Source organism: Tetrao urogallus (genome assembly GCF_951394365.1).
Source record: "Tetrao urogallus genome assembly, chromosome: 17".
Classification (NCBI taxonomy): Eukaryota; Metazoa; Chordata; class Aves; order Galliformes; family Phasianidae; genus Tetrao; species Tetrao urogallus.
In genome coordinates, this window is record NC_136830.1 from 4434283 (window position 1) to 4459383 (window position 25101).

A 25101-nucleotide genomic window follows, 5' to 3' on the forward strand; every position below is an offset into this window, starting at 1 on the left:
TGCAACAAATTAATTTTAATTACCAACAAAAAATTACGCCCATTTTACTATAAAGTAACAGCACTCAGATCTACACTCCTTACAGTTTGAAAAATGGGTGAATAGCAAAAATCAAAGTTTAACCAGTGCACTCAGCAGCTAAATAGCACCACAGGATTTCAGTTGTTCACCTGATCCCTGTCATTTTCCTGGGGTTGGACAGAGGGCACTTTGAGCACTGTTAGGTACAAAGAACTTTGTAAAACAACTAAAAAATGGCTAAGAATTCAGCACTATAAATTAAAAAGCAAAATATGGAAATATAAGTAGCCCTGCTGAGCCTTTCCAGTAAACTTCTGTCTTGAAGTAAACATGTTATATTGAGTCATACATTGAGCTGCTTGAAACAAAAGATTCTTAAAAGTTCGGAGTGTTCTGAGAAATTTCTCTTCAGATTGCTCCCAATTACTACATTTCGAAAAGGCTGCTCTTGAAAACTGACTACTGAACCAAAATTCTTTGTTTGCTGGGGACCCAAATGCCTGAATCCATTTTTAAATGATCAAACTTTGTCTCTTCTGCTTTCAAAGACTGTTTATAGTGTGAAATTTAAAGAATCTGTTCTACTCAACATCAAGCCAAAACTGTGTCACCCCACATACAAGCTTTTGACCAAGAAAGCATCCTTAATGGGGTTGGTTTCACGTGAGCATTTTAACAGAAGCAAAGACCATTTGACTTAAGATTTGTTACCTACCCTAGTCGGTCAATCAAGTCCCAGAGCACATTTGGTGATGGGACTAGAGGAGATCCATCATACAAAACCACTGAAGCTCCAGTAGCAAGCGCCGTCACCAACCAGTTCCACATCATCCAGCCAGTCTAGAACAGAGAAAATATCAAAATTACTTTCTATCTTTGTCAACTACTCGTCCACTTTACTGGCAGTTCTACCACAGGCCCAGGAGTATTGCTGTCATACAGCTATAGAGGAGCCAAGGGCAACTAGAGAAATCATGACTTTTTGCACAGTCAGCTGGCACAAAGCATGCCTCTTGCCCTTGTGCAAGATACGCCATCTACTCCTCCATTTTCCTCATCCAAAGGTTTGAAACTTAAACCAGCACGTGAGTTTATACCTCCCTGCTGATTATCTCCAATCACACAGTTTAGAAATCAGAAAACAAGGCTGGAGCACTGACTCTCCTCGCACCTGTCCCAAGACTGGATCAGGCACCCATTACTGATGAATGCTCAGAACGTATCCTCATAAGTACCTATTGAGATAGGGATCCCACATCTCCCTATACATACAGCTTTAAAGCACGAGTCACAATACGGAACAACATTAGGACAAGGTAATTACAGCTCCCCTGCAGAAGTACTGCAGACCAATTAGTGGTGTCAAAGTTTAGAAAGGAACACGAGGAGAGACATGAGCCTTCTCACACTGTTAGAGAAGACTGCAGAATCATTTTCTTCACTACAACAACGTTAAAGAAAACACAGCTGAAGTCCTCCAAAGGTCACTCAGCTTTATTCCTTCCCTCTACTGAACTCAGACGTGCAAATTTTTCCTTCTCCATCAAAACAGAACAACAAAAAATTCTCATCTTCAGTATGGTCAATTACATGAAGAAGGAAGGTAGAGTCTGTTTTGCAGATTAAATTGATGAGGAGGTTAGATCAATGACCCTAACAGGCTGTAAAAATAAATTAGTTTTCCTCACTAATTAGATCAGAAACATTTAATGTGACGTTCATCAGAAAGGTCAAACTTTTCACCTAATATTTTATTTCTATATTTATGTAAATCCCAGTTAAACAGGATGGCTCTTCACAGAGCAAGAACTAAAAGTACATAAAAGTGAACTTGTAGATTTGTGGGAAAAACTCTCAGACTTGTAAGGAAAATGCATTAAAGGCTTTTTAGAAGTGCCTCAGTGAGCCACACTTGCCGTTGTGTAGTACATAATGATGTCACTGCTGGTCATGTTGCCATGAAGAATGTGTTCCTTCAGGTGCTGTATTAATGTACCCTGAAAAAAAAAAGTGAAGTAAAAAATTAAGTTTACATAGAAAAAAAACTGACAGTACTCAGTCTTCCAAAAACTAATTTGTCAGGACGCACTCCAGGATTACTGACAAGCATTTCCTCCTAACCACAACTGAAGTAAATCCCAGGGCCTATCTAAAGCAGCAGCAGCAATTGCATTCTCCATTTTCTCACGTAACTTTCCAGACTTTCTCATTAGACCTCAGTAATTCCCACTGCACATCACTTGTAATTTTGTGGAGTAAACAGCTTTCTTCCCTTCCAGCTCTATTCAGCCATCAGAGTTGCAGAATACTCCATGCAGGCTATAATTTTCACAGTATGGCTTCACCAATCAGATTTGCCAGGTAGGTAAGCAGGAGGATTTTATCTTCAGTACATCTGGGCAGGTTGGAGGGACCTACAGCTGCTGTGAACTGTAGCAGCTACCATTTATTATTCATACAAATCAATTTTCCTATTAACGCTCAAGAAACAAAAGACATAACCATACATATAGCTTATAAATATTGAACTAACTAGCAATGTGGAAAAATCTCACTGTTCAAAGCATCAGCATTAACAGTGGAGCAGTGAAATATCTTCTTTTCACTTCTGTTTGAGATCCAGCTGTACTTTCCTAATCATTAACATGTAATATGTAAAGCCAAGGAAGTTTACAAACTACTTCACTGAGTCACTCCACTGCAGTGACACAACATGCCTGATTTTAAAATTAAGTGGGGTTTGTATTTTTTTTTTCCATTGATGCAATGAGTTGTAGCCTCACGGCCATGCAGCAAAATTTATGCTAAAAGAAAAGAGATTACAGATGAACATTTGAAATGAAAAAGTGATGAGAACAGCACGCACTTTGGGAGAAAAGGCAGAAAACATCAAATAAAACTAAAGGAGTAAATCTGATTTTCTCTCTGGTATGAGGTCCAAATTCACCTGCTACTGCTTGAATATACTAAGCTGTCACTATGCTGCCATCTAGCTATACACTACTGTTATCTACATTTAAAATGCTTGTATTTTGGATGTAGAAATGTTATGAATAACTTCTCAGCTTTGCCAGAAGAAATCCAGGTGTTAACATAAATATCCCATATACAAAAGTATGCACTCTGGAAGAGCCACACCAAGTAGCGAAACTGAAAACCAAATTCAATTAAAATAACATCTTGCTTCCCTTTCATTTAGTTATTACTTTTTCACAACTCTGGAGCCAACACAAAGGTGTGTTTTTAATCTAATAATGACTTTAGGCACAGGCCATGAACAGTTCCCCAAGGAAAACAAACTTGTAACTCTGATAAAAAAAAGTAAGCGTACTCTGGGAGAGCGCAATAAAGTTCAGAAGCTTGCAGCCTAACATGCTCTCTCATGCTCATTTATTCAACTTGCTTCACTTCCACTTCCTTACAGCACTAGTAGGACACTCAAAATACATCTTAAGCATTTAGCATTACAGGACATAGCTGGCAGCTGATAAAAACCCACCGGTCTGGGTGCCTTCACTATACTTAACATGCAGCTAATGCAGTGCTGAGCATCTGGAGTGTCAAAGATCAGCCAGGGGCACTGAGGCTCCTGAGTCGCATCATCAGCACATAAGGATCAGTGCCAAGAAGTGAGGCAGTGCAGAGAGCAGCATCTCGTGGCTGCTGGTCCTGAGTCACAGCGTTTTGTTCAACATTCAGGCAGCATTAACTGAAAACATCATTGGGATGAGGAGCAGGGGCAAAACTGAGAGTGAGCAAAGTGGCCACGTGGATAAAACAGGAGGAGAAAACTCCTCAACAGAGAGGAATCCTGTTGGCTAATCCACATCTGTGTTTTTCATCTCCCAACTGCTTATCATGCATCACTGAACAAAACACCTGCCCTGCTCCTGCTAATTTATTTCTGCAAGTATTTAACCAGGCTGAAGCCAGCACAGCTTCCAAACAGCTGTCAGACTTCAAAATGCATTTCCTTCTTTCTCCAAACATAGGACGTGACCCAGAGGGACCATTTCACATGTCTCACACAGCCTGGTATGATCTATTGCTACTGTAGCAAAGCAGAATGTTGCAGGCAGTGTGGAATTTGTTTGTGGGCAAACATTCCAGCCCTTGGTATCACAGGGAAGCAGTAACACACAAAGTGCATAAAGCAACCCAGCCTTAGGGCTGTTTGAATGACTCTACAGGCAGTCTTGCAAGATGCTCACCATGACTTTCAGAGCAACTAGCAGAAGCAAAGGACAGCAGCTAATAGTTACACAGCTTAACTACCACAAGTTGGCAAGAGGGTTCTAGACAGCACCTTCTGCCTGCCTTACAAGTAGAAAAAATCCCTGCCTGTAATGAAGGGCTACACCAATAGCAGAGAAAGTTTTAACGTGCTCTGAACTGACAAAAACTTAAGATCACTGAAAAAACTGAGATGATAAAGTGCAAACTCCCCGTGAGTCTCAAATTTGACAGTGTCCAAAAATTGGTTCCAAGCAGCCATTCAAGTTCTTTCAGCTTGCTGCTGCAAGCATCAACTGGGCCACTTCTACCAGCTTTGTGACACATACACATTCCCAACAGCTGACATCTCTGATAGGTCTCCATAGCAATCAAATTATTTTGTTTCCTCATTAGCCCATATTTGCTTTCAATCAGTCAACAATAAATTTGAAAGTTTAATAGTGGGTTACTGAGAAATTGATTACTGTCAGAAATCAATTCCTCCTTGAAGTATGTTAAGATTTAAGATGCTGTTAAAGGAAAAAAAAACACAACACAGGGAGTCATATACAGATAGCATAGTTCCATAGGGAAGACATACCCCTGCTGAATGCACCATGCATTTTGGTGCCCCAGTTGTGCCTGATGAATACATGATAAAGAGAGGATGACTGAAAGGCAGCTGTTCAAACTCCAGCTGGGGTGCCTGGTCTCCTTTCCCAGTAGCAAGGAAGTCTTCTAAAAAGACACTGCATAAGAGGGAAGAAAGGGAACATCTCAATGTTTTGTTTGTTTTTTAAAGCATTACCCCAACTCATATGTAAGATTAGCTCTATACCTGGTAGCTCTTTTACTATCAACTATACACACAAACTGTACATACTTTTTAAGTTTTAGCTGTTATTCTGTTTAAATTGCTAACAGCTCTGGAAATGAGTGCCTGTGTGTTAATTAGTGTTTTGCTTAAAAAAAACAAAAAAAAAAGAACAAGGTTATGTGTAGACCACAAAACACATTACAGTGTGGGTATCATCAGGATATTCTGCCTACCATCATGACAAAGCCAAGGCATCCCCTGACCAAAGCAGTTTGAGATGGCACACAGAGAGGCAGAAACTGCTGCCCAGCCAACCTCCTTCACACGCTGAGTGCAATTCAGTTCAAGCCTTGATCACCTTTAGCATGGGGACTGTGTTCCAAATCGAATGCCTCCCTGCATTCCCTGAAGATAGAAGAACTAACAGAGAAAGCAAGGGAAACAAAGAATGGAAAAATCCAGATCTTTTTTTTTCCCCCTGTGCTTTCTCATTCATCCCATGATACATTTCTTGATTTGGAAGGGAAAGATCATGAGCCTTCATCTGAGAGCTATTAATACCAACAGGTGGTTAGTAGAAGCAACACATCTATGGCAACATAATACCTATTTCAGTATGGACCCACCTCAAGAAATCTGGCTAAATCCTAGCTTTCACAAGTTGAAAAGGTCATACATTTTCAAGAGATATCACTATTCATCCCTAGCTCAGAGATTCACAGCTCAAAAGCTCCCATTACCTGTTTGGAATCTTAGAGATATCTATAGTTTCTCTTGAGGAGACATAAGGGATCACCACCACTTTTTTTAAATCTGGAAGCCCTGGAAGGAAGAAAGAAAATATTGACCACATTCAGTTATATAAGTCTTTGAAATCCATTTGCATCACACAGTCCAATTTCCTATTGCTGAAATAATTCTGATGCACAGAGTATTGATACAGTTTTAGACATTAAAAAAACTCCCCCAAAAATCTGTTAACTACAATTATTGCCAGCCTTTAAAAAAAAAGACTTACATGTAAAAATCAAATTTTAGTGCTGTAAAACCTTTTCAGTTGTTTTCAGCAGCACTTCACACAGGCATAAAAAAGCAGCATTAACAGCTCCTGTTCCCCCACTCAGACTGCCAGCTAATGCATGCTGATAGAGCTATCAACAGATTTAAACTAAGCTAGCAAAAGACTATGTTAAAATCCTGCAAAAAAGTTTCCCCTCATTTCAGCTCTGCAACTGTAAGTGGCCAAAAAGACTTTGTAAGGGAGCAAGGACAGCAACAAGCAGCCAAAGGTGTCATTTTTAGTGACAGTGGAGACGCAGTTATGGTATAAGATGCATGGTATGCAGTGAAATACCTTTTACCACACTAAGCAGCTTTTCCAAGTGGTTATGTTCTTTGCCATTATACACAACAGCTTCAACAGAGAAGATGAGCTTAGGCTGAATTTGAGAAAATCTGTCCAGCACACCCTAGGGACAAGGAGAAAAACAAGTTAAAAATGAGTTACAAACCAAAATCCACTCGATGTTAAATTCAAGTGTTGTTTCAAGTCAGAAGCAAGGGTAGGACTTTGCAGAATCATGAAAAGGCTGCTTGTCCCTGTCCTTCACTCATCCCAAGATTTTCAAGTATAACAATTCTAACAACCTATTTCATGTCTCCAACATCCATCAAATCATCTGCATTGAACTCCTTCCCAAGCTGGGTGAGTCAGGGTTGCAATGAAATAATAACAAATACGAAGCTTACTGCAGAAGTGTGGAGCTCTGAGCACAGCTGATCTCCACGTTGTTAGGAAAGCTCTCTGAACAGCACACGTGAGGTACAGGGGTACCATTAAAGATGAATAGCAGCTGACTGCTGAATGCCACTTTAACACACTTCTTCCTCAACCACTTGAAGGAAAATGCTTTCTACTATGCAGAAAAGCATGAAGGTGCATTTCCTTTTCCTAAATACACACATACACACACGGTGACAACGCACTGACATCTAACTGTATCAATTAGCTTTAAAAAATCCCCAGGTTCACCAACAGAACAGGTTTTTAATAAAGCATTAGCACATTAATCTCCAAGGGAGTACGGAATCAAACTTCCATCTGTCTTAGGGATGTCAGCATGCTCACTCCTCTGCAACAATTCTGAAGAGCTGACCGATCAACGCGCACAGTGTGCATGTCTGTGTGATAGACACACATGCTGAACACAGATATGCACCCCAAATCCACACTGCCTGCTTAGAAACCAGAGGCTAAAGGTACTCTAGCAGAGGAATGAAATCTGAAGCCAAGTGTGGATCAGAAACAGAGGTGACAACAACTCTCAGGGTCTTAGTGATCCTGCTAACATACCCAATCACACTCATTAGCACCGGCAGGATCAAATCCCACAGGGCAGTTTGGTGTGATACAAAGGGAACACAAACAGATGGAACGTGTAATTGCTACACTGGAACTTTAATCCAACCAGATGGCTCAGCAAGGAATTGCTTTCATGAAAAGCCCAGGTACACCAAATTCAGCTCATTCTAGTTGATGGGCCTCAAGCCCTGCACTACGTATTGTGAAGGACCCCACGAATTAAGCCCTTTGCTAAGCCTTACCAAAGGCTCCTCACACATTTCTAAGAGCAGATCCTCTTTCTAAACTTACATACCCATTAATTTCTTACATACACGGGCCAAAAAGAAGCACCTTCTTGTTAATGCACTTAAATGAATAGCAGGGACAAGAGAAACGAAGCTCAGGCTGCCAAGGGCAGTATTCTGTGTGGGAGGAAACTCACTGGTCCCCTGACAGCACATTTCCTGAATGCTTACAGTCTTTGGATGTATAGCATTCAGAACTTGCAATGTGTAGGCAGCTCTGAAAAGAGACAGTTCTAGATTTCAGAAAACATATATACACAATCAGTTTGGAACGTCGAAAATGTGACGCTATTTCCCCAAACACAAAAAATCTTAATTTATGTTAATGAGACTAATGCAAGTGCACAGGAGGAGCACTTACTCCTTCGGGTAGGAGTCAATCTCCCTGAGGAGCTCTCCTGATCTGTTGAGATTTTAGGGTTTGAATTCAAGCCAACACATGCTGCCAAGCCAAAGGAGGATAAGTGATACTGATAGCAATGCTGCTCCACAGCTAAGTTTCATTAGAAAAACCTATCACAAAAACAAAACAAAGCTGGGTGCTGAAAATAACAGCACATCAGCATGGACAAAAAGCATACCAGGACTCTGTAACACAAACAAGATGAACAACCTCTCCCCAGATGAGAGATGAAATCACACCATAAAGAAAATACTCCATACAGTCATTTTCTACGCAAGCAGAAAATATCTGTAGAACAGATTGATCATTACATGCTGCAATGATTTTTTTTTTTTAATCATTTTTCTTTCCCAATGTCAGAACCTCAACTACAAACCAATGGAATGCTGCTGCCCTCTAGTGCTAACCCACAACCAGCAGCTCCATACACACAACCAGCTACTGGGACCATGAAGTGAGATTGAAGGATATACACTGCCTAAGAACTCTGGTAGTTTCTGCATTCTGCAACGTACAAACAGTGTATTTTCCAATTGCTTTAATTCAAACTATTAAAACAGAAGAAAGATTCACGACTCTATTTTAAAAGCAGTTTGTTACTGTTTATGACGTGCTAAGGGCTATCCAAATAAAGCAGAAAGTATACCCAAACCTTCCAGAGTATGCTGTAATGTCTGTTTGGGTATCACGATTTTTTTTTAGCCTTTTTTTCTCTATTTTTCCTATTCAGTTTTTATTCAGAAGCTACAAAGTCGCTCCACATACGCTTGTCACACCCAGTACTCATTCTTCAGGGCCTTGAGAAAATGAGTTGACAAGATGCAGCAAAAGCTCACCAAGATTACAGATTGCCTGAGAGTCTCTCAGCATTGAGTTTGCTGAAGATACTCAAACTGCTGGGCTGCAAATCCTTACTGCCATCTGAAAACACGGGGCTTTTGCTCAGTTTGTAGCTGCTGTAAAAGGAGAATCCAGTGTGCCACAAGGTGGCAGTAAGATTAAAGTGAACAGAATCCATCTGCCACTAATTTGTCCTCCTCACGGCTGTCAAAAACAATGACAGCTTTCCTGAAACGCACAGTAGGGCTACTCACGTTAATGCCAAAGTCTGGTGATGTTGAACTCCAGATAGCACCAATACTCGCCGCAGCCAGCATCGCTTCTACTGCATGAATGCTGTTTGGTAAGTAACCTGCGGTGAAATTTGAAGGGTTAGAGATGGAGCAAAAACTACCAAAGCTTACAAGAAATATGTGTATAATAACCAGTTGGCACAGAAAAAAATGAAAGTTGTAGTCTGAAGTATCCTTCAACTCTGCAAGTTTGCCACACGGTCATACTGTCCTCCTTCAAAGTCCATGCAGTTCATTCTTGTGTCACTAGAGTTGCCATTTATAAAAAGTTATATCAAATTTTATAACTACAGAATTATTCCCAATTTACAAAGGTTTCTACTCAATTAATGAGGCTTCCAGGACAAGAGGGTAGCACATTGAAGAGAGGAACTAAGAGAAAATAAATGTATGGACTAAGTATCTTACATAGAAACTCTGCACAGAGTATAGCACCATTGCAGGTCAGGGCGTTAGAAACAGAGCTGTTAGGAAAAACAAACACCAGGAAGGATAGCTGAATCCTCAGCAGTGCTTAGAAAGGCAGGGCTCTCAGAGTAAAGGAATTTGGCTGCTGATCTTGTAAGATACTCTTATGCAAACAGGTAACGTCACAGATTTCTGTACCCAGCCATTTAAGTTGCCTACAGAAAGACATATTTCTTTCCTTTGCTTGGCACAAATGGCAAAGAACATTGTTAGCAGATCAAGAGACTTCTATTCCTGACTTTATTCTAATTGTAATCAATGGGTGATTCAATACGTACAGTGCATCAGAAAACAAGAGTCTTCCATAAAAGGACACGAAGCATGAGGGTGGCCAGTGTTTTCTTCAAGTTTTTCCTTTGCATTTGAAGTGCATTTATGATCAAAAGCAGAAAAAATCAGCTTCACACACAGCTGAGCTTTGTCTGGTAGAGACTACCAGAATCTTAAATAGAAACAAGCAAAACCGGAGCGTGAGCTGATAAGGGAACATGGTGGGACGAGCCCTGGAACATTCCAACACAAATGTAAATCCTCAGCTTTACTGCTGGCTTGCAGCAAGCCTTCAAGATTTCAAGTCACTTTATTAAAGCACACAGAAGAAATGAAAGTCAAGTTAGACTTCCAATGGGCTCAACTGGAGCAGCCCTCCACAAAGCCTGCCGTGGCACTGAGACTGGCTCAACTGATCAGAGTCCAACCCCCAGATCAACAGCATGCAGCTGAAATTCACATTGAAACCACCCTAACACAGATCAAAGATCTGTAGTTTCAGATAATGCTTTTTAAGCAACTGAAACATGTCCAATTACTTTAAAGAGGCAAATGACAGGCCTAATTATTTGGACATCTAATTAGAATTCAGTGTTTGAAAGCAAACTCAAATGGCCTTCAAAATGCTTTCTAAGCCATTTCTACAAAGGTGTCGAGAACAGGGAAATCTTGGACTTCTGGGCCAGTTGAAGCACTGCTGAAGCATCTGCCAGGCAGCAGAAACCCAGCAGGGCCAGGCACTTCTCAGTGAAAGACATCCATGGAAGTTTATGGAGATATTTTTCAGGACAGGAACTAAATTATACATCTTAACAACAGTTCAATACGTTTTAACTTCATCAAGAGGGTGCTGAGCTTCATTCCTGTCAATTTTTCTACTCAGCTGGAAAATCTACCCTAAATTTAAAAGTATCAGATTAGAATTTTCTTCGCTGTGATTCAAAACCTTGAAATCAGTCTTTCAAACCAGCTTGACAATTCAGTGAGCTGCTGTGCTTCTGGGAGCAGCAACTTGGAAAACAGTGTTATGATTTGGGCTCAAAGGCTTATTTAAAAGAAAACAGCTGAATGAAAACCTCATATCATTAAAATGCAAATTACTCCCTAGAAACATGTACACCTTCTAATGCTTTGTTCAGGGAAGCTCTTATGTACATAAAGTGCAGGAAATCCTCAAGACCATAAAGCCATATCTATTTTGCTATCTCTTCGTTAGGGTCACAAGTTTACATGAAGTACAGCATCCCAAGATTGGATTTTTTTTCTTTTCAGATAAATCTCCATCCTAGAATAACAATTTGAAGTGTATGAGCCATTTTAAACCACCGACTACCTGATGAAAGCATTTATTTTTAATAGATGAAAAGTAATTCCACTGAGCCTTTTTTTGGAGGGGGTTTTGCTGTAGTATGGCCCACAGGTAAGCAAAAGATGTCTCTTCAGGCTTCGGAGCTGTTTGATTACCTTGCCAGAGCTTAACGAGCATCACTTACTACAGGCAAGTCCTCTTCACTCTGAAAAGCCCACAGGGCAAGTACACAAATCTCTGCACGTTGTGGTGAGGCAGACAATTCAATCATTACTCCCATCTGTCAGATGGCTTTGAAATGGTGTTTGAGCAAATCAGCCAAAACTGCCAAAAGGTACGAAGCGTGTAAAGCAACTTACTCTGCATTCCTCCACCTTTATCTGATCAGTGTAGGCAGGCAGCCTGGTGAGCAGGAATTTCACCAATCTGCCACAATGCCCAACAACTGTGAGTAAAGATGTAGTTCTGTTCTGGAAAGAGATTCTCCCAACACAGCACTATAAAAACTCATCCTGCTCATCTCTCAATGGCTCCCAAATTTAAGTGACACAAACTGCATCTCCCCTCAATCTTTCAGATTAAAACTGGATTCTCAGAAATAAAAAGTGATTTCTTCCTTTCTCACAAAGACCCTGCGAACCAGTTATAGCAAGCATCATGTATGACAAACTCCCTGCATTTGGTTATGGCCCTTGAGGTAGCAACCAAATCCTTAAGAAGGGGCAGAAATTATGGTCTGTTACTGGAAAGGAGGATTTTCCTTTGGGTGATCAAGAAAGCAACTGAATTAAGGGCACGAAACACAGGAGCTGGGAACTCACAGCAACTAGGGACTGCGTTTGTAGTAGCAGGGGTCCTAGCAGCAGCACTCCTCCCCCATAAGTACACACAACATTTTTTAGAACAAATGAAATAAAAACTTTCAGGAGAAAGTGACAAAAGCCTCCACTAAGCAGGACAAGTGATCTCTTGGCTGTACTGTATGGATCACTTTAAGAGGCACTTACAGCCTCATCCGTTCTGGACAGCATTTGCTGTTCATCACTACTTACTCAACCTAGCATATGCTGAGGTTAGATTTACCTGTTCATTTACATCACAGTATTTTATCAGCAAAATAGGTGACATCTCTGGTCCAAAAATTCCTGGCACAGTCATGTTGGCAAAAGTCTCGATTTCCTGTGAGTGCTGTGAACGACTCCCCTGAAGGCACCCAGTGGCTCAGAGCAGAGCGTGCACTCAGCTGCACAGCATCCAAACGTTTCTAGCTGTCTGGATGAAAAAAGCACAGACCTGGCACCAAAGATGTACCACAAGCCTTAGGAGAACACGCTGGGAGGAAGTCAGGAGCTGCAAGTAAACACTCTCCACGTCTCATGCTACTCATCTACATTAGCTCACAAAGAAAGTCAATTCAAAGACCAGCCTCTCGGCTTCTCTTCCTGACATTAACATAAGATTTTGTACTCCTGTTGGATTTTGAAAGGGTCATCCCACCTAGCATTACTGTGGCCTGAGACTATTAGTAACACGCTAATCTTCTTACAAAGCTAGCTTTAAAACCCACGTAAGCAACCGGGCTAATGCAGTTACTATAGATAAATTACCAGCTTTAAACAATGTAACTCATTGATGTTTTGTTAAGGATTTTTGTGTGAACACACGGGGAAGATTAATTTGTTGCACAGCTGACTTGTAAGAGGACAAAGCTGGCTATGGGATAACAGCAGCAGAGTATCTGGAGACCCATAGCACAGATAGTTCCAGTTTCATTTGACTCGCTCTGCAGTCGTTGCTATTTGCCAAACAGATGGCCAGAGGGAGACCACAAGCACTTCCCATTTGGATCTGTGTGACTTGGATTAGCTGTTGTACCTGTCTCCTCCAGCTGTTCAGACATCATGGACGATATTTCAATGCATCTTTTGAACAGAGATGTTTCACTATGCTTCTGTTTCAATTATGTTTACTATTAAACACCATCTCCTTAGTGATAGAAATGGAAGACTAAGAAGAAATCAAACTGATAAAAGTGCTGACGTTGCTGCCTGTCCACCCACACCCACCCATCTCCAACTTAAATTGACTATTGCTGTCATGATGCAACCATTAGCTGTACTGATCAAACTAGTGGATATGCTAAGTAATGGAAGGTTAAACTAGTCTTATCTTAGAGATGGCGAAGAATGGAAATTAAATTCACAAGAAAAAAAGTAGCTATAATGGTCCTGTGTGATCTGAACAGCTCAAGACTTCAAGTAACTTTATGAGAAAATGGCAACAAAGGGCATCAGAACTTGACAGGCTGAGTAGGAGTTACACAACTGAAATAAAATTAGTAGAATATGTCCCTTCCATTTAAAAGCTGATTTTCCAGAAACAGCGAAAGCATGCCCCTTATTATACTTCCATAAGCTATGTGAAGAGTCACACTTTATGTCATACGCTACAAATTTTGGAAGAAATCAGGCCCCTGTAGCTTTTGGCAAACACTGGAGAGCCTCATCTTTGATACCACAAGGGGCTGTAGGACTGAAGCCTTCCCACCCAACACTTCTATCTCTCCCATGTCAATTTGGGGTTTGGAAAACAGCCAGTAGATTCAGCCTCCAACTGTGAAGTCGCATTTCAACTCTCCCGAGGACTGCCAGTATCCTCTGGCATAGGAGAGACACATATGAACAAAGCTGAGACCCAATTTAATATATATGTGTGTGTGTGTGTGTGTGTGTGTGTGTGTGTGTGTGTGTGTGTGTGTGTGGCTCAATTGCTGTTAAAATTCCCACCAGATTTCTTCCAGGTTGAAGCTCTCCCTAGAAAGGGGCCATCATCCAAGGCAATGCAATCTGTCAGTCGGGAGTCTTGGGTACCAGGGACAGAGAGAGAGGGGGAACTGTGCAGCAGAACTGAGTGTTTGGAGTTGGTAGGAGTTCATCTGACTGGAGATTGGTGAGGAAAAATGTCTCTCAGCAGCCAGAGTAAAGGGGGAGATCAGGGAAAAAATTAGAATGCAAGATATCACAAGCTTCATATAAAATGAAGGCATTTTGATAAACCCTGTTCTTAAAGGAGTAATCGAAAGGCAAGGCTAAAAAAGAGAAAAGGTAAAACCATCACTTAACAAGGAAATCCTAGAGCTGCTATTTAGGAAGAAGTCTGAGAGCAGTTCACGTCACAGTCTTGTAGGTACATTCGCTCTGACAGCAGGAAGTGGACAGAAGCAGCACAACCTTTACAAGTGAACCAACCTGCCTCCCCCCATCCATTTTAGGTTGTCAGGAAGAGCACAAGAGTAATTTATAAGAAATTTCATAGCAGCGTAACATTTGTGAAAGAAGAGCTTCCTATAATAATTCAAACATGCTAATAGATTACAAGGCTTAAAAGAGTCGAGTCAGAAGACATCACACAACTCAAATTTTTCATTGAGTTTTCAATGCATGCTTGCTTTTCTTTTTCTTTGTTTTAATAACTGCAATCCTACTGCATTTTGCACCTCCTCTACTAGAAGTCCAGGCTTCCCATTGGAGTCAACACACGTTTTCTCCTCCGAGAACAGGATGCTGAAGCATACAGTTAAGTCCTACCTTTTATGTGCAAGGAAGCATTGACATTAATGACGAACTGTCAACAGAAACTTGGAATTGCTACCTTCTGCAAGCACATCAATGATTCCTTTTGATTAAAATAAGCAGAGGTGAGCCAACTGCCAAAACAAATAAGATTCAGAAGTCAGCCAGCCTCCCGCTGTGCTAAGCAAAATACACTCATTAGCTAGAAGAAATTGTTGTTGAAGTTATGATAATAGTAGTAATAATCATGCTAATAACGTTGACTACAATTACATTTAAATAGCACATTTTCTCTTCCCCAGCTACAGAGAATACTTCTCCTGTATATTAGAAGAGCTTAAGTTCTATTTGCTCACATGGTTTCACACAGAGGCCACTGCTCCTCAACAAGATGTCAGATACAAATATGATTATGTTAAAATTGAAATGGAAATGAAATTAGATATTAAATTCTTCATTCAAGCAGATCTTCCTGACTTTGGTGGATGGTTTATACTAGATTAAGGACTTGATTCTATGTAAAACAGCAAGCCCATAGCTGTGATAATTAAATGCTCAGTTATAAGCTCTGTAGAATATTCATAGCATACATAAAGCATGAGATACCTTGAGTGTATTTTACAGCCACATTTGTAAATCATATTTATGGGTGCAATAAAAGATCATAATGCATACCCTTCTGGTTTTGAGGACGTGGGCTCAGGTTCAGGTTTATAAAATGCAACAAAACAAACCAAGTAGTTTCATCACTTTGGGTTTGCACCATACATGAATTTACAAAGACTTAGGACAGCTGCCAAGTGTTGCTCAAACAACGTGTGATTCCAGCAGCCAGATGGATAAGCACACACAAATACCAGGTAGGCGTCAGGGAGCTTCAAGGATACTGCAGGTTTGACTGACAGAACCACAGAGTATGTTAGAGAGTATGCAAAGTGTATACATGGAGCAGATCAACTGCAGATCAAAAACAACAATTAAAAGCAAATGAACTTAGGCCAGCTTCAGTAATGCCTGCATAAAAGCTGGTCATAAGAAAAAGACATTTGTATGGAAAAATGTGTGCGAGTCTTAGGACTGAGAATCTTAGATTACTCCAGAAAACACAATGAGTAACTGAAATCAAGCCAGGGCTCCAACTGCTAAGCCTGGCACTGGGATGACATGACAAGCTACTGCTCATCAGCTTACTCACTACCACCATTCTGGTGGAAGTCCCTACTCCCAAAAGCACTGATGGCACAAAGTAGTACACATCTGTTCCTCAAGAACTGCAGCTCACAATGCAGTGCATTACCTGGGGCTGTAGGCACTCTAATTGCCAGCTGGCACCACAGCACACAACCTGCCATCCTGATTTCCAGGACTGCCCCAGTGTGACTTTGCTGAACCCGGTGACTCAAAGCTCAGTTAGATGCAGCCTCCAGCACTTTTGCTTCTATGGAGCACTTATGAAGCAGACATTAAGAAAGCCATGAATGAGGTATTCCCCTTCCCTCTACAGCACTTCCAGGCTAATCCAAGTTCCTTCTCTCTAGAAGCATGACATACAAAATTAAGGAAACAGAAACATTCTAAATGTAGGAGTAAAAGAACTATGAAATAGAAATTCATAATCAAGTGTTTATAACTCTGCTCATCTGCTACGTCAAAAAAATTTTACTTCCTCTCCCTTAAAAAAAAAAAAATACTTACCCACAACTCTGTCTCCTATTTTTACTCCCATCTTTCTCATGGCTGCAGCATACAAAGCTACGGCTTGTCTCAGTTCTTCAAAAGTCACTTTCAAGATTTCTTCCTTGCCTTCCTCTGAGGAAAGATTTATTAAAACAACCAGTCACAAAACACACACTACAACCTGGAGTCAGTAGCAAGCAACTAATTATGGAATTAAAAGAATATGAAGCAATTTTAGGAAACCAGTTTCCTGCTCTTCTGGGTTTTCAAGTTCTTCCTTTGCCTTTTGTTTTGATGGGAACCCAGCATTAAGTCATATTCACTCATGAGAAACTTTCTTAAAAATTGGAATGTCCATCTGAAAATGCAAGCTGCTCACCAGAGAGGCGTATTCTCAAAGAGCATTCAAAGCAGAGTGCACCTACCAAGGCTACTTTCTAACATGGAAAGAACAGCCTCATTCTCCCTACTTGCTCCACTTTCTCATGAGGTCTAGAAAGAGGTTATGAGGTGTTAATTCTGTTTTATTATGCCAGATTGCTGATGAGAAAAATCACAGGACTTCCAATATGTTTTTCTTGGAGTATCTGTGTTTGCCAATATACCACAAAGCAAATAAACTAAACTGGACTCCATTCACCTCTGAGAAGGTCTGCAGGAAATTTTTATTTCTATACTGAATGTCAGATGCACGTAAGCGGTTAATAAATCACTCATGAAACAAAACGAACAAGTTAAATGTTAGGAAAAGCAAAGTTTGTCATTATAAAGCCCTGTAATTCTTTAGCTTCTGTAAACCATCTGACCCATCCTGTTTCCAGTATCAAGCATTTCTCACGACAACACAGATCAAGAGCATAGCAACAGAAATGCACTGTGTGCTGTGGTCCAGCAGGGCTTTGCAGAACAGCTACAGTTATTTCCTGTAAGCAGTGAACAGTGCTTTTAATCTCTTGATTTCTTAGACCTCTGTTCAGGTACATTTAGTCCTACATGGAACAAGAGAGCAAGTGGTACTGGGAAGAACAGAAGGAAACAGAGTGCAGTTTATAAACTGAACAGCACATCTACAGATTTTGTGTTCCCCTAGAACAACAGGGAAGAGGACTGTGATCTTGACTTCATGACAAATGAAGGCCTAGGAAAGCTATACTTCTGTTCCTGTGCTCTATCAAACCCACAGAGCTCCCACAGGATCGACCCCAGTGATTTCAGGAGCCTGACACAGGTTCCTTAAGCACCACTCTGACCTAGCAGTGATTGGTTAATGAAAAATACTCTGACTTAAGAGATCTTAAGAAGATTAAATATAGCAGGTCATGCAAAGAGGTGCAGGTGCAAGTCTGTCCCTTGCAATGAGGTAAATGCATTCACTCTACTTGGGCACTGACACACTATTCAGTGGGAAAAGAATTTTGCTCCTTTTGGTATCATTCCCTACGATTGAGTTACACAAAGCACAGAGTGAAATCCATCGTTTCCTAACAAGAAACAAGATCTTTATGGACAAGGTAAATATATATCAAACTAATAATTCACTGAGTTGCTAGTAATTCCACCAATAATTTAAACCACTAGTATTTAATTCTACTTTTTCTAAAATTGCAGCACGTCTAAATTAACATTGAGAACTTCACCAAGGACTTTCCTGAGCTACCAACGTTCCCACAGCATGTCTTCCCATTTTTTGATGAGCTGTACCCCCTGTATTCTGTGGAACTGCCACCTTTACTTCCTTTTCTGCTCACTGAAGCCCGTTTATTACAAGCTTTCATCAAAAGCAGGGCTGCTTTATAAGGCCTGTAACTCCTATGAGTTATAAATAAACACCAGAAAGCCATTAAATCATACTCACTTGCTGCATACAGTGCAATTTTGTCATTGTCCTTGTGCTTCAGAAGATTTTCTGCATAGTTCAGGCGGCTTCCTTTAAACCACTCTGGGACATCTGCAATACTTTTGGACGTGTCAACCACCTGGAGAAAAGCATAAAACAGCCAGAGACAAAACTGTAATATCACTTCATGTTTAAGACCATTCTACAGACATCAGCTACTTCCAAGGAAGAATGATTGCTCCCAGTTTACAGATGGCAAACACTGGAACTGTAATTAAAGGCCTAGAAAAACTAAGGATTTGTCAGCAAAGAAAGCCAACACCAGAACAAGACTGGGAAGCATTCCTTGCTGACAGCCCCATCTCCAGACCAGCCTTAAATATACAGATGAACCAAAACACTGCAGCCAGACTGCAAGATGCATGCAAACTGCTAGAAAGCAGGGAAGTACTCCACAGCTTCATTCAGAGAGCAAAAGCTTCAGCAGCCTGCACGAATCACATCACAAACAGCGCTCGCAGTTCTACCATCCTTGATTTGGTGTTTTCCCAAAAGCTGCCCCAATAACCCAGTAACCCTGTGTTAGGAAAGAACACAAAGAATTGAGAAATACAATACACAGAAGTCCCCAGAACATATTCAGCTGAAACAACAACTCCCCCTTGTACCTTTAATTTGGTCTCAAATATTGAGTTACCTGTCACTAAGTTGCAGGCAAGCATATGCCTTTAAAAGCAGTGACAAAGAGCCCCTAACAATTACCCATGAGGGGCTGCAGCTCTCTTCCCTTCATGTCCCACTGTTTAGAAATTCCACTGCCCAACAGCACGCATTTTGTGCTCTTTACACTGCAGCTTTATTGCATCTGCTGCTTATTTTATAAGTTGTGCTTTTGAAAGCACAAAATGCTTTCAACAACAAAACAAAACAGAACAAAATTCTGTTCATGCCCCTTCTAAGGGCAGCATCAGCAGAAGGTGCTCGACCCAGACAGCCCAGTGCCTCAACAGAAAACACCTACAACCCCATGTCAAACTCAGTCCCTGTGGTACTTCTGCATATGCACAACTTGATCTCCTCAAGGAAGTTTCTGCTGCTCGCTGGTAATATCTCCTATTTATTTAGTCATTCCTAGTTTTCGCATGGATATGAAAAGTTTTGCAACAGCCCTTTCATTCACACTTCAGAGTCACACAATAAATGCTTCGCAAGCTCTTGGGAAAGGGAAGAAATTGTACTCTACAGTACTGCCAGCTGCAATCCTCATTAAATGAGGATCGTTAAATTTTGACTCCTACAGCAGGGGCATAAAAGGCCAATTTATGTGGTTAGGCAAACACAGCAAGTGTCAGCTGCACTCCCACATCCAGGTGCTGTTCTGTAACTGCTCTTCACAGCAGTCACCACATCCTTGGCCTCAGCAGTTAAGAATAAGCACTGTATTGCAACACCCCCCCCACCACATTTCTCCCACATGAAATGGTTTGCTTGCCACGCTGCCACCATCCCACAGATTATGTTTACCCTAAACAGAGATTACAGCTTTGAAAATATATTTGACCATGATCATGAAAAACTATCATTGCCTTGCACTGTGTACGTGGGATATTCTGTATGACCTGAAGAGCTGAGCAGCACACCTCATGAAAAGCAAGAGCAGATACCATCAGAATGCTCACAGCAACCCTTCCACAGGAAGGTCAGCTGTCAGGAACTTCTCACAGGAGAAAGAACATAAGTTTAAGCTACATTTCTCACTTAAAAACCAACATCTACTTGCAGTTTGACATAATGGCAGTGCTGCTATGTCGGGATGGCTTCATATGCTGTGAGCACCTTCATTCTTGTCAGAAGTTACGTGGATACTTAACTCATCCACTGAGTTTAAATAAAACACTGGCTTCCTGTGTTATACACAACATTTTATTGTTATTCCAAGAATGACTTACAGAAGTAGGGGCTGTTTCTAGCCAGCAAAACAAGAGTCAACTCTAGTTTGTGAAAACTTTTATTCTCCTCCCAGCGTAACGCTTACTTCCACTGAGCAACAGGGATCCAGCCGTAGGACAAACGAAAGCTCTTAGCTGTCACACAACAGCTCAGTTACTGTGAGCAACATTTCCTCCTGATATCCACCAGAAATTGATTAAGGATTACCAGCAAGTCAACTTCAAGGCTTGACTCTAGCTTTGTGCCTCGAAGTCGAGCCTATGCTCACACAGATAAAGATACAAACATACAACAAGCTCTGTATTACACCACGTATATTTGTTTGCAGTACTTGCCTATACAACGAACTTCATCTCTCCCCATTTAAAGACCCCACATCACAGCAAGCCCCTGCTTGAGAGTTTCCAGGCCACGGGATGCCTGCTCTACAAGAAGTCTAGTTAAAGCTTTCCTAGGCAGCCCTATCTTTCAGCTTTTCATCCTCAGGAAACATCCCCTTTTAGGCTACAATTGCCTTTTTCAGTCTTCCTTCCAGCTTGTTGATCATTGGTGGTGCCTTGAGGGACAGTCTACCAGAAAGAAGAATCCTGTAAGACAAAAGAACAAGAATTACTCTTCAGTTTGCTCAGAACAAAGGTAAAAGACAGTTCTGAACTGCTTGCTTAGGATAATTCACATTCTCATGGAAGTCTGGAAAATAGCCTTGCTAACAGCACAGAGGAAGGGAAGGCAGGGTAAGGGATTATATCCCAATTACAATCTGGCTAGATTTTGAACTACTGCTTACAAAATAAGTTATTAAAATGACTAGTAGAGCATCTACCATCTTCAAACTGCACACTTAGGCTAGCTCTTGGGTTCTAAATTCACTCTAAGGACATTAAGACACATGAACACACAGTTTCACAGCAAGAGTTCTGGAGAGACAATCTCCTGACATCATCTCATGCAGTACAAAAGCTTGCAAAACAGGAAAAGGTAAAGAAACGTACCTGTTTCCACTGCAAGTCTGCAAGCACTCCATGTTTTTGGTACAGATGGTCTCCAGGGATTAATAACCAAGTCCAGTTCCTTCCCTAGAAGTCCCAGGAAGGTTCTTCTGCATTAAGCTTTTGAAGTGATTAATCAACCTGTGCCTTCCTCAGATGAGAAGCACAGGCTGGTGCTGATATCCCATACCAGGACTGTAGAAGGATTCCAGCTTTGTCTTCCATTTGCAAGAGGAAGTCTCCTTCATCTCAAAGCAATGCTGCAGCAAGGTCTGCTATTCCATTTGTGATTGCGTTCAACTGCTATCGTTTCTCCAGAGATATTTCCCCTACATCTGACTGCAGGTAGCTCCAGAACCAGTCCCACAGAACTGGTGGGTAACAGGTACACTTACCAGAAAAGCTGACTCAGAGAATACAAACACGAACTTGGGGGCATGCCAGCATTTCATGATATGCTATCAGCATAGCTCTGATACAGAAATCAGTTTATTGATAGACTCCTTACAATCTGCCAGGGTATTCGAAGGCACATAGCCACTAAAGAATGGTGTAGGACAACAAAACTTGGGGATTTCACTGTACTAGAATTTATCAGCAACAAAACACCACAATCTACTACGCAAGGAAGTTCAATTTTTCATATTAATGGAAGAAGGTTTCAGCAGCAGTTCAAAAGATCAGCTGTAAAAGGTTGATCTCCCCTCTGTGTTGTACTTGATTAGTAACAGCAGCTCACCTCATCGTACAGGCGAGAGCACACGATGTTACTGTACTTCCAGAATTCTGCCCAGAAGTCCGCAAAGGATTCCACTGACCACTGGTACAAGTCGTTGTAGTTGGCTAGAAGTAACAAACGGCTGTTAGCGTTACACAATTACAGGAATGTAGACCAACTATACTCAGGAATGCCCTAAATCCAGACAAACTGTATCACTCGTGGCTCAGCTCCGGCCAGCTGCAGGTTGCTCTGGGGAGCTGGAACTGCTTCTGACCCGCACTGGGCAGCTGCTGGGCTCTGCTCACAGAGGCCACCCCTGCAGCCCCCCACAGCCGAACCCTTGCTACACAAGCACAACACATTGTTCAAGGCAAGCGACTGTGGCATCAACAGGCGTAGTGTGACTTGAACAGATGGCATCATTTCACCTGACTGCTTTACGAGCCATTTGCAATCAAAGAGACAGAGAGGGACCTTTTCTAATAGCTGTGCTACATCACGAATTGGATCCACTCACTGTCTAACAGCACCATATGAAGCAAGAACGCACTATTCCTCAACAGTGAAGGGTGAGGGATAGAATCATTTTCATGCTAAAACAGTATTAATACCTCTTGTGATAAAACAAGTTCACTGGCCAGCCATGACAACTGTGAGGGGGTATTAAGAACATGGCAATGAGCAGCTGAAGTTTCACACAACAAACAGAGGAAGTAACCTGAGGAATCCACACAAAAATTCCAGTACAACAATTCAAACTGAAACTCAGAACTGTAGTATTCAACAAATCAAAATGCAGCATGTAAAGCAGTTTTGGGTATGAATAGCTGAAGCAAATTCCTCATTCCTCAATTTAGGTTGCTTGAGGATGTCATGTCCATGCTGCCTGAAGCTGTGCCAGTAGCCAAGTTAAACAGAGTATCTGCTATCACTAGAGGTAGTAACAGTTTCCTACCCTGCCAACTGTTTCCTATTTGACACCTTCAACTAAATCAATTGGAGTTATTTTCTCTAATTCTCTTTGCCTCGTCAGCCTGTTGTCTGCCTGATTAAAAGTCACCTTTGTCTTCCTTCGACAAGGAAAACGTCTGTCAGCCTCATAAGAGAACATCTGAGCCATCTCTACAGCACTATTCACACAATTTTTGCTGTTTCCCTATCAGCCTGCCCCTTTCACATCATCTTTATCAGTGGAAGATTACTCAGATACTACTGATATAGCAGAAAGTCAAACTTGACACGGTGAAAGCAAAGAACGTCCCTTCCTCAGTGCCCCACTATTACCTATATGCTGCCACCAGCTCAGCCTCCAGTTCTGTTTTCTTACAGGAAGAACTTCCACCCAAGTTAATCTTTGATATACTACCCAACATCCATAAGTTGATATGAGGACAGGTTTGACTAAACTCACCCCCCTCCTTCCCCTTCGAAAGGAAATTGCAGCACATGCCCCAAACCATTCAGTAAGTGCTACAAACACCACCACCATCCATCTGGTTTCTTCCAACACAATTAGCTTGCTCTGTCTTGTCTGTGCAGTTTGTCCCCAGATGAGCTTTGGCACACAAGTCCTTCAGGGCCCAAACCTGTTACTCAGCAATTAAACGTTGCATTTCATTGCTACGTTTCAGGGATGGGCAGAGCTGTGCTGTTTAAAGGGCTCTATTGCCTTTGGCTGTCCACAGCGAGGCCACATCTTGATATTACAGAAAGAATTCATTCTTAGTTGCCGAATAGTGTGCAGACCAGTGAATATCAGTTTGTATCTAATGGAAGTTGACAAAGGTTCCTATACAGAGGAATCCGTTTTGAAGTGGTAGCTGCATTGAAATGAAGTGAAAAATTCTAGCTCTTTTGACTAGAAATCTGCACAGCCCACTTGAAACTGCATTTGGTCTCAATCATCCGAATAGCAGTTGTGACATCCTGACTCAAGGCTTGGCTGAAATCCTGCAATAACTTCTTTCCAACATAGCCAAAGATTTGGGCACTGTGTTTACAACAACAAAACTTTAACCTAGTGTGCCTGGACGTAAAGTTCCTTATCAACAATAATAAATAATAAAGTTCCTTATAAAGCCTTAAGATGGCTTTTCAGAAGGGAATTGATTGCTGGACTACATGCTCCAGAACAGTGTATATACTGCAGACACTCATGGACAGATGAGCCAGTGAGGCCACTTGCCAGAACTGCTCCCTCCATCCCTCATCCCCTGGTAGAGGGATAGGAACTGAAAAGCTACACAAGCAGCCCAGTGCCTAAACACTGAGGGTGTCCAGACTGCATCAGGGCAATCACAGCTATGAGCTCAACCCCTGTCCCAAACATGGTTCACACCACAGATGTGCCCCCCAAGCCCCGCTGGTTCCTGAGACCTTCAGCACTGCTCACAGCCTGCACTCAATAGAGCTGACACAACTCGGGTTTGGAAAAACCCTCTGGAGGCCTCACCGCCCACCCAAAGCGGTGCTAAACTCAAAGCTGGTGGATCGAATCAGAGGAGCACACGCCAAGGCACAGCCACACGGCTGAATGGGCACGAAGCAGAGCTAGAAGAGCTCGTGCAGCCATACAGCAGTAACCTCACTTCCACCACTGAGCCAACATCACATCTCCCTCCCCAGACCTCACAGAGGCTAGAAACGACGACGCTCCCTTCATAAACAAAAAGAAAGCAAACACAGCACACCGGATCTCAACACCCCCCCCCCCACCACCACCACCTCTTGGGGACCCCCCGCCCTGTGTCGCCCCGCGATGCCCGCAGGTACCGCACAGCTCCGTTCGCACGCTCTGCCGCCGCCCAGCTCCGCTCCAGCCGCGATGCAGCACCCGAGGCCCACGCGCGAGGCTGCGGCACAGCATCACGCCCGCAGCCGGCACCGCCCGAGGGGATGCGCGGCCCTACGATGCCCCTCGGGCCGCCCCGCCCGTTCTCCCGTGTCGCTCACCCAGGCGGAGCCCGCAGCTGCCGGCCACGGCGGCGCGGAACCGATCCATGTGGGTGTTCCGCTTGCTGTCGGGCTCCCACATCACCTGCGACTCCATGATCTCGGGCTCGCGGGACAT

The 25101-nt window shown here is 42.1% G+C and overlaps 1 protein-coding gene across 1 annotated transcript in view; it reads right to left on the reverse strand.

Annotated features, from left to right (window-relative positions):
- Positions 1 to 25101, reverse strand: part of AACS (acetoacetyl-CoA synthetase) — a gene marked incomplete at both ends in the record, with an annotated part of 36040 nt that extends 10939 nt beyond the window's left edge. Inside the window, 10 exons of the mRNA XM_079543862.1 lie at positions 737 to 861; positions 1938 to 2018; positions 4838 to 4985; positions 5794 to 5875; positions 6408 to 6522; positions 9200 to 9297; positions 16553 to 16666; positions 18390 to 18510; positions 22050 to 22153; positions 24984 to 25101. Coding sequence (XP_079399988.1) covers positions 737 to 861; positions 1938 to 2018; positions 4838 to 4985; positions 5794 to 5875; positions 6408 to 6522; positions 9200 to 9297; positions 16553 to 16666; positions 18390 to 18510; positions 22050 to 22153; positions 24984 to 25101 — 1106 coding nt within the window. The remainder of the gene's footprint in view (positions 1 to 736; positions 862 to 1937; positions 2019 to 4837; positions 4986 to 5793; positions 5876 to 6407; positions 6523 to 9199; positions 9298 to 16552; positions 16667 to 18389; positions 18511 to 22049; positions 22154 to 24983) is intronic.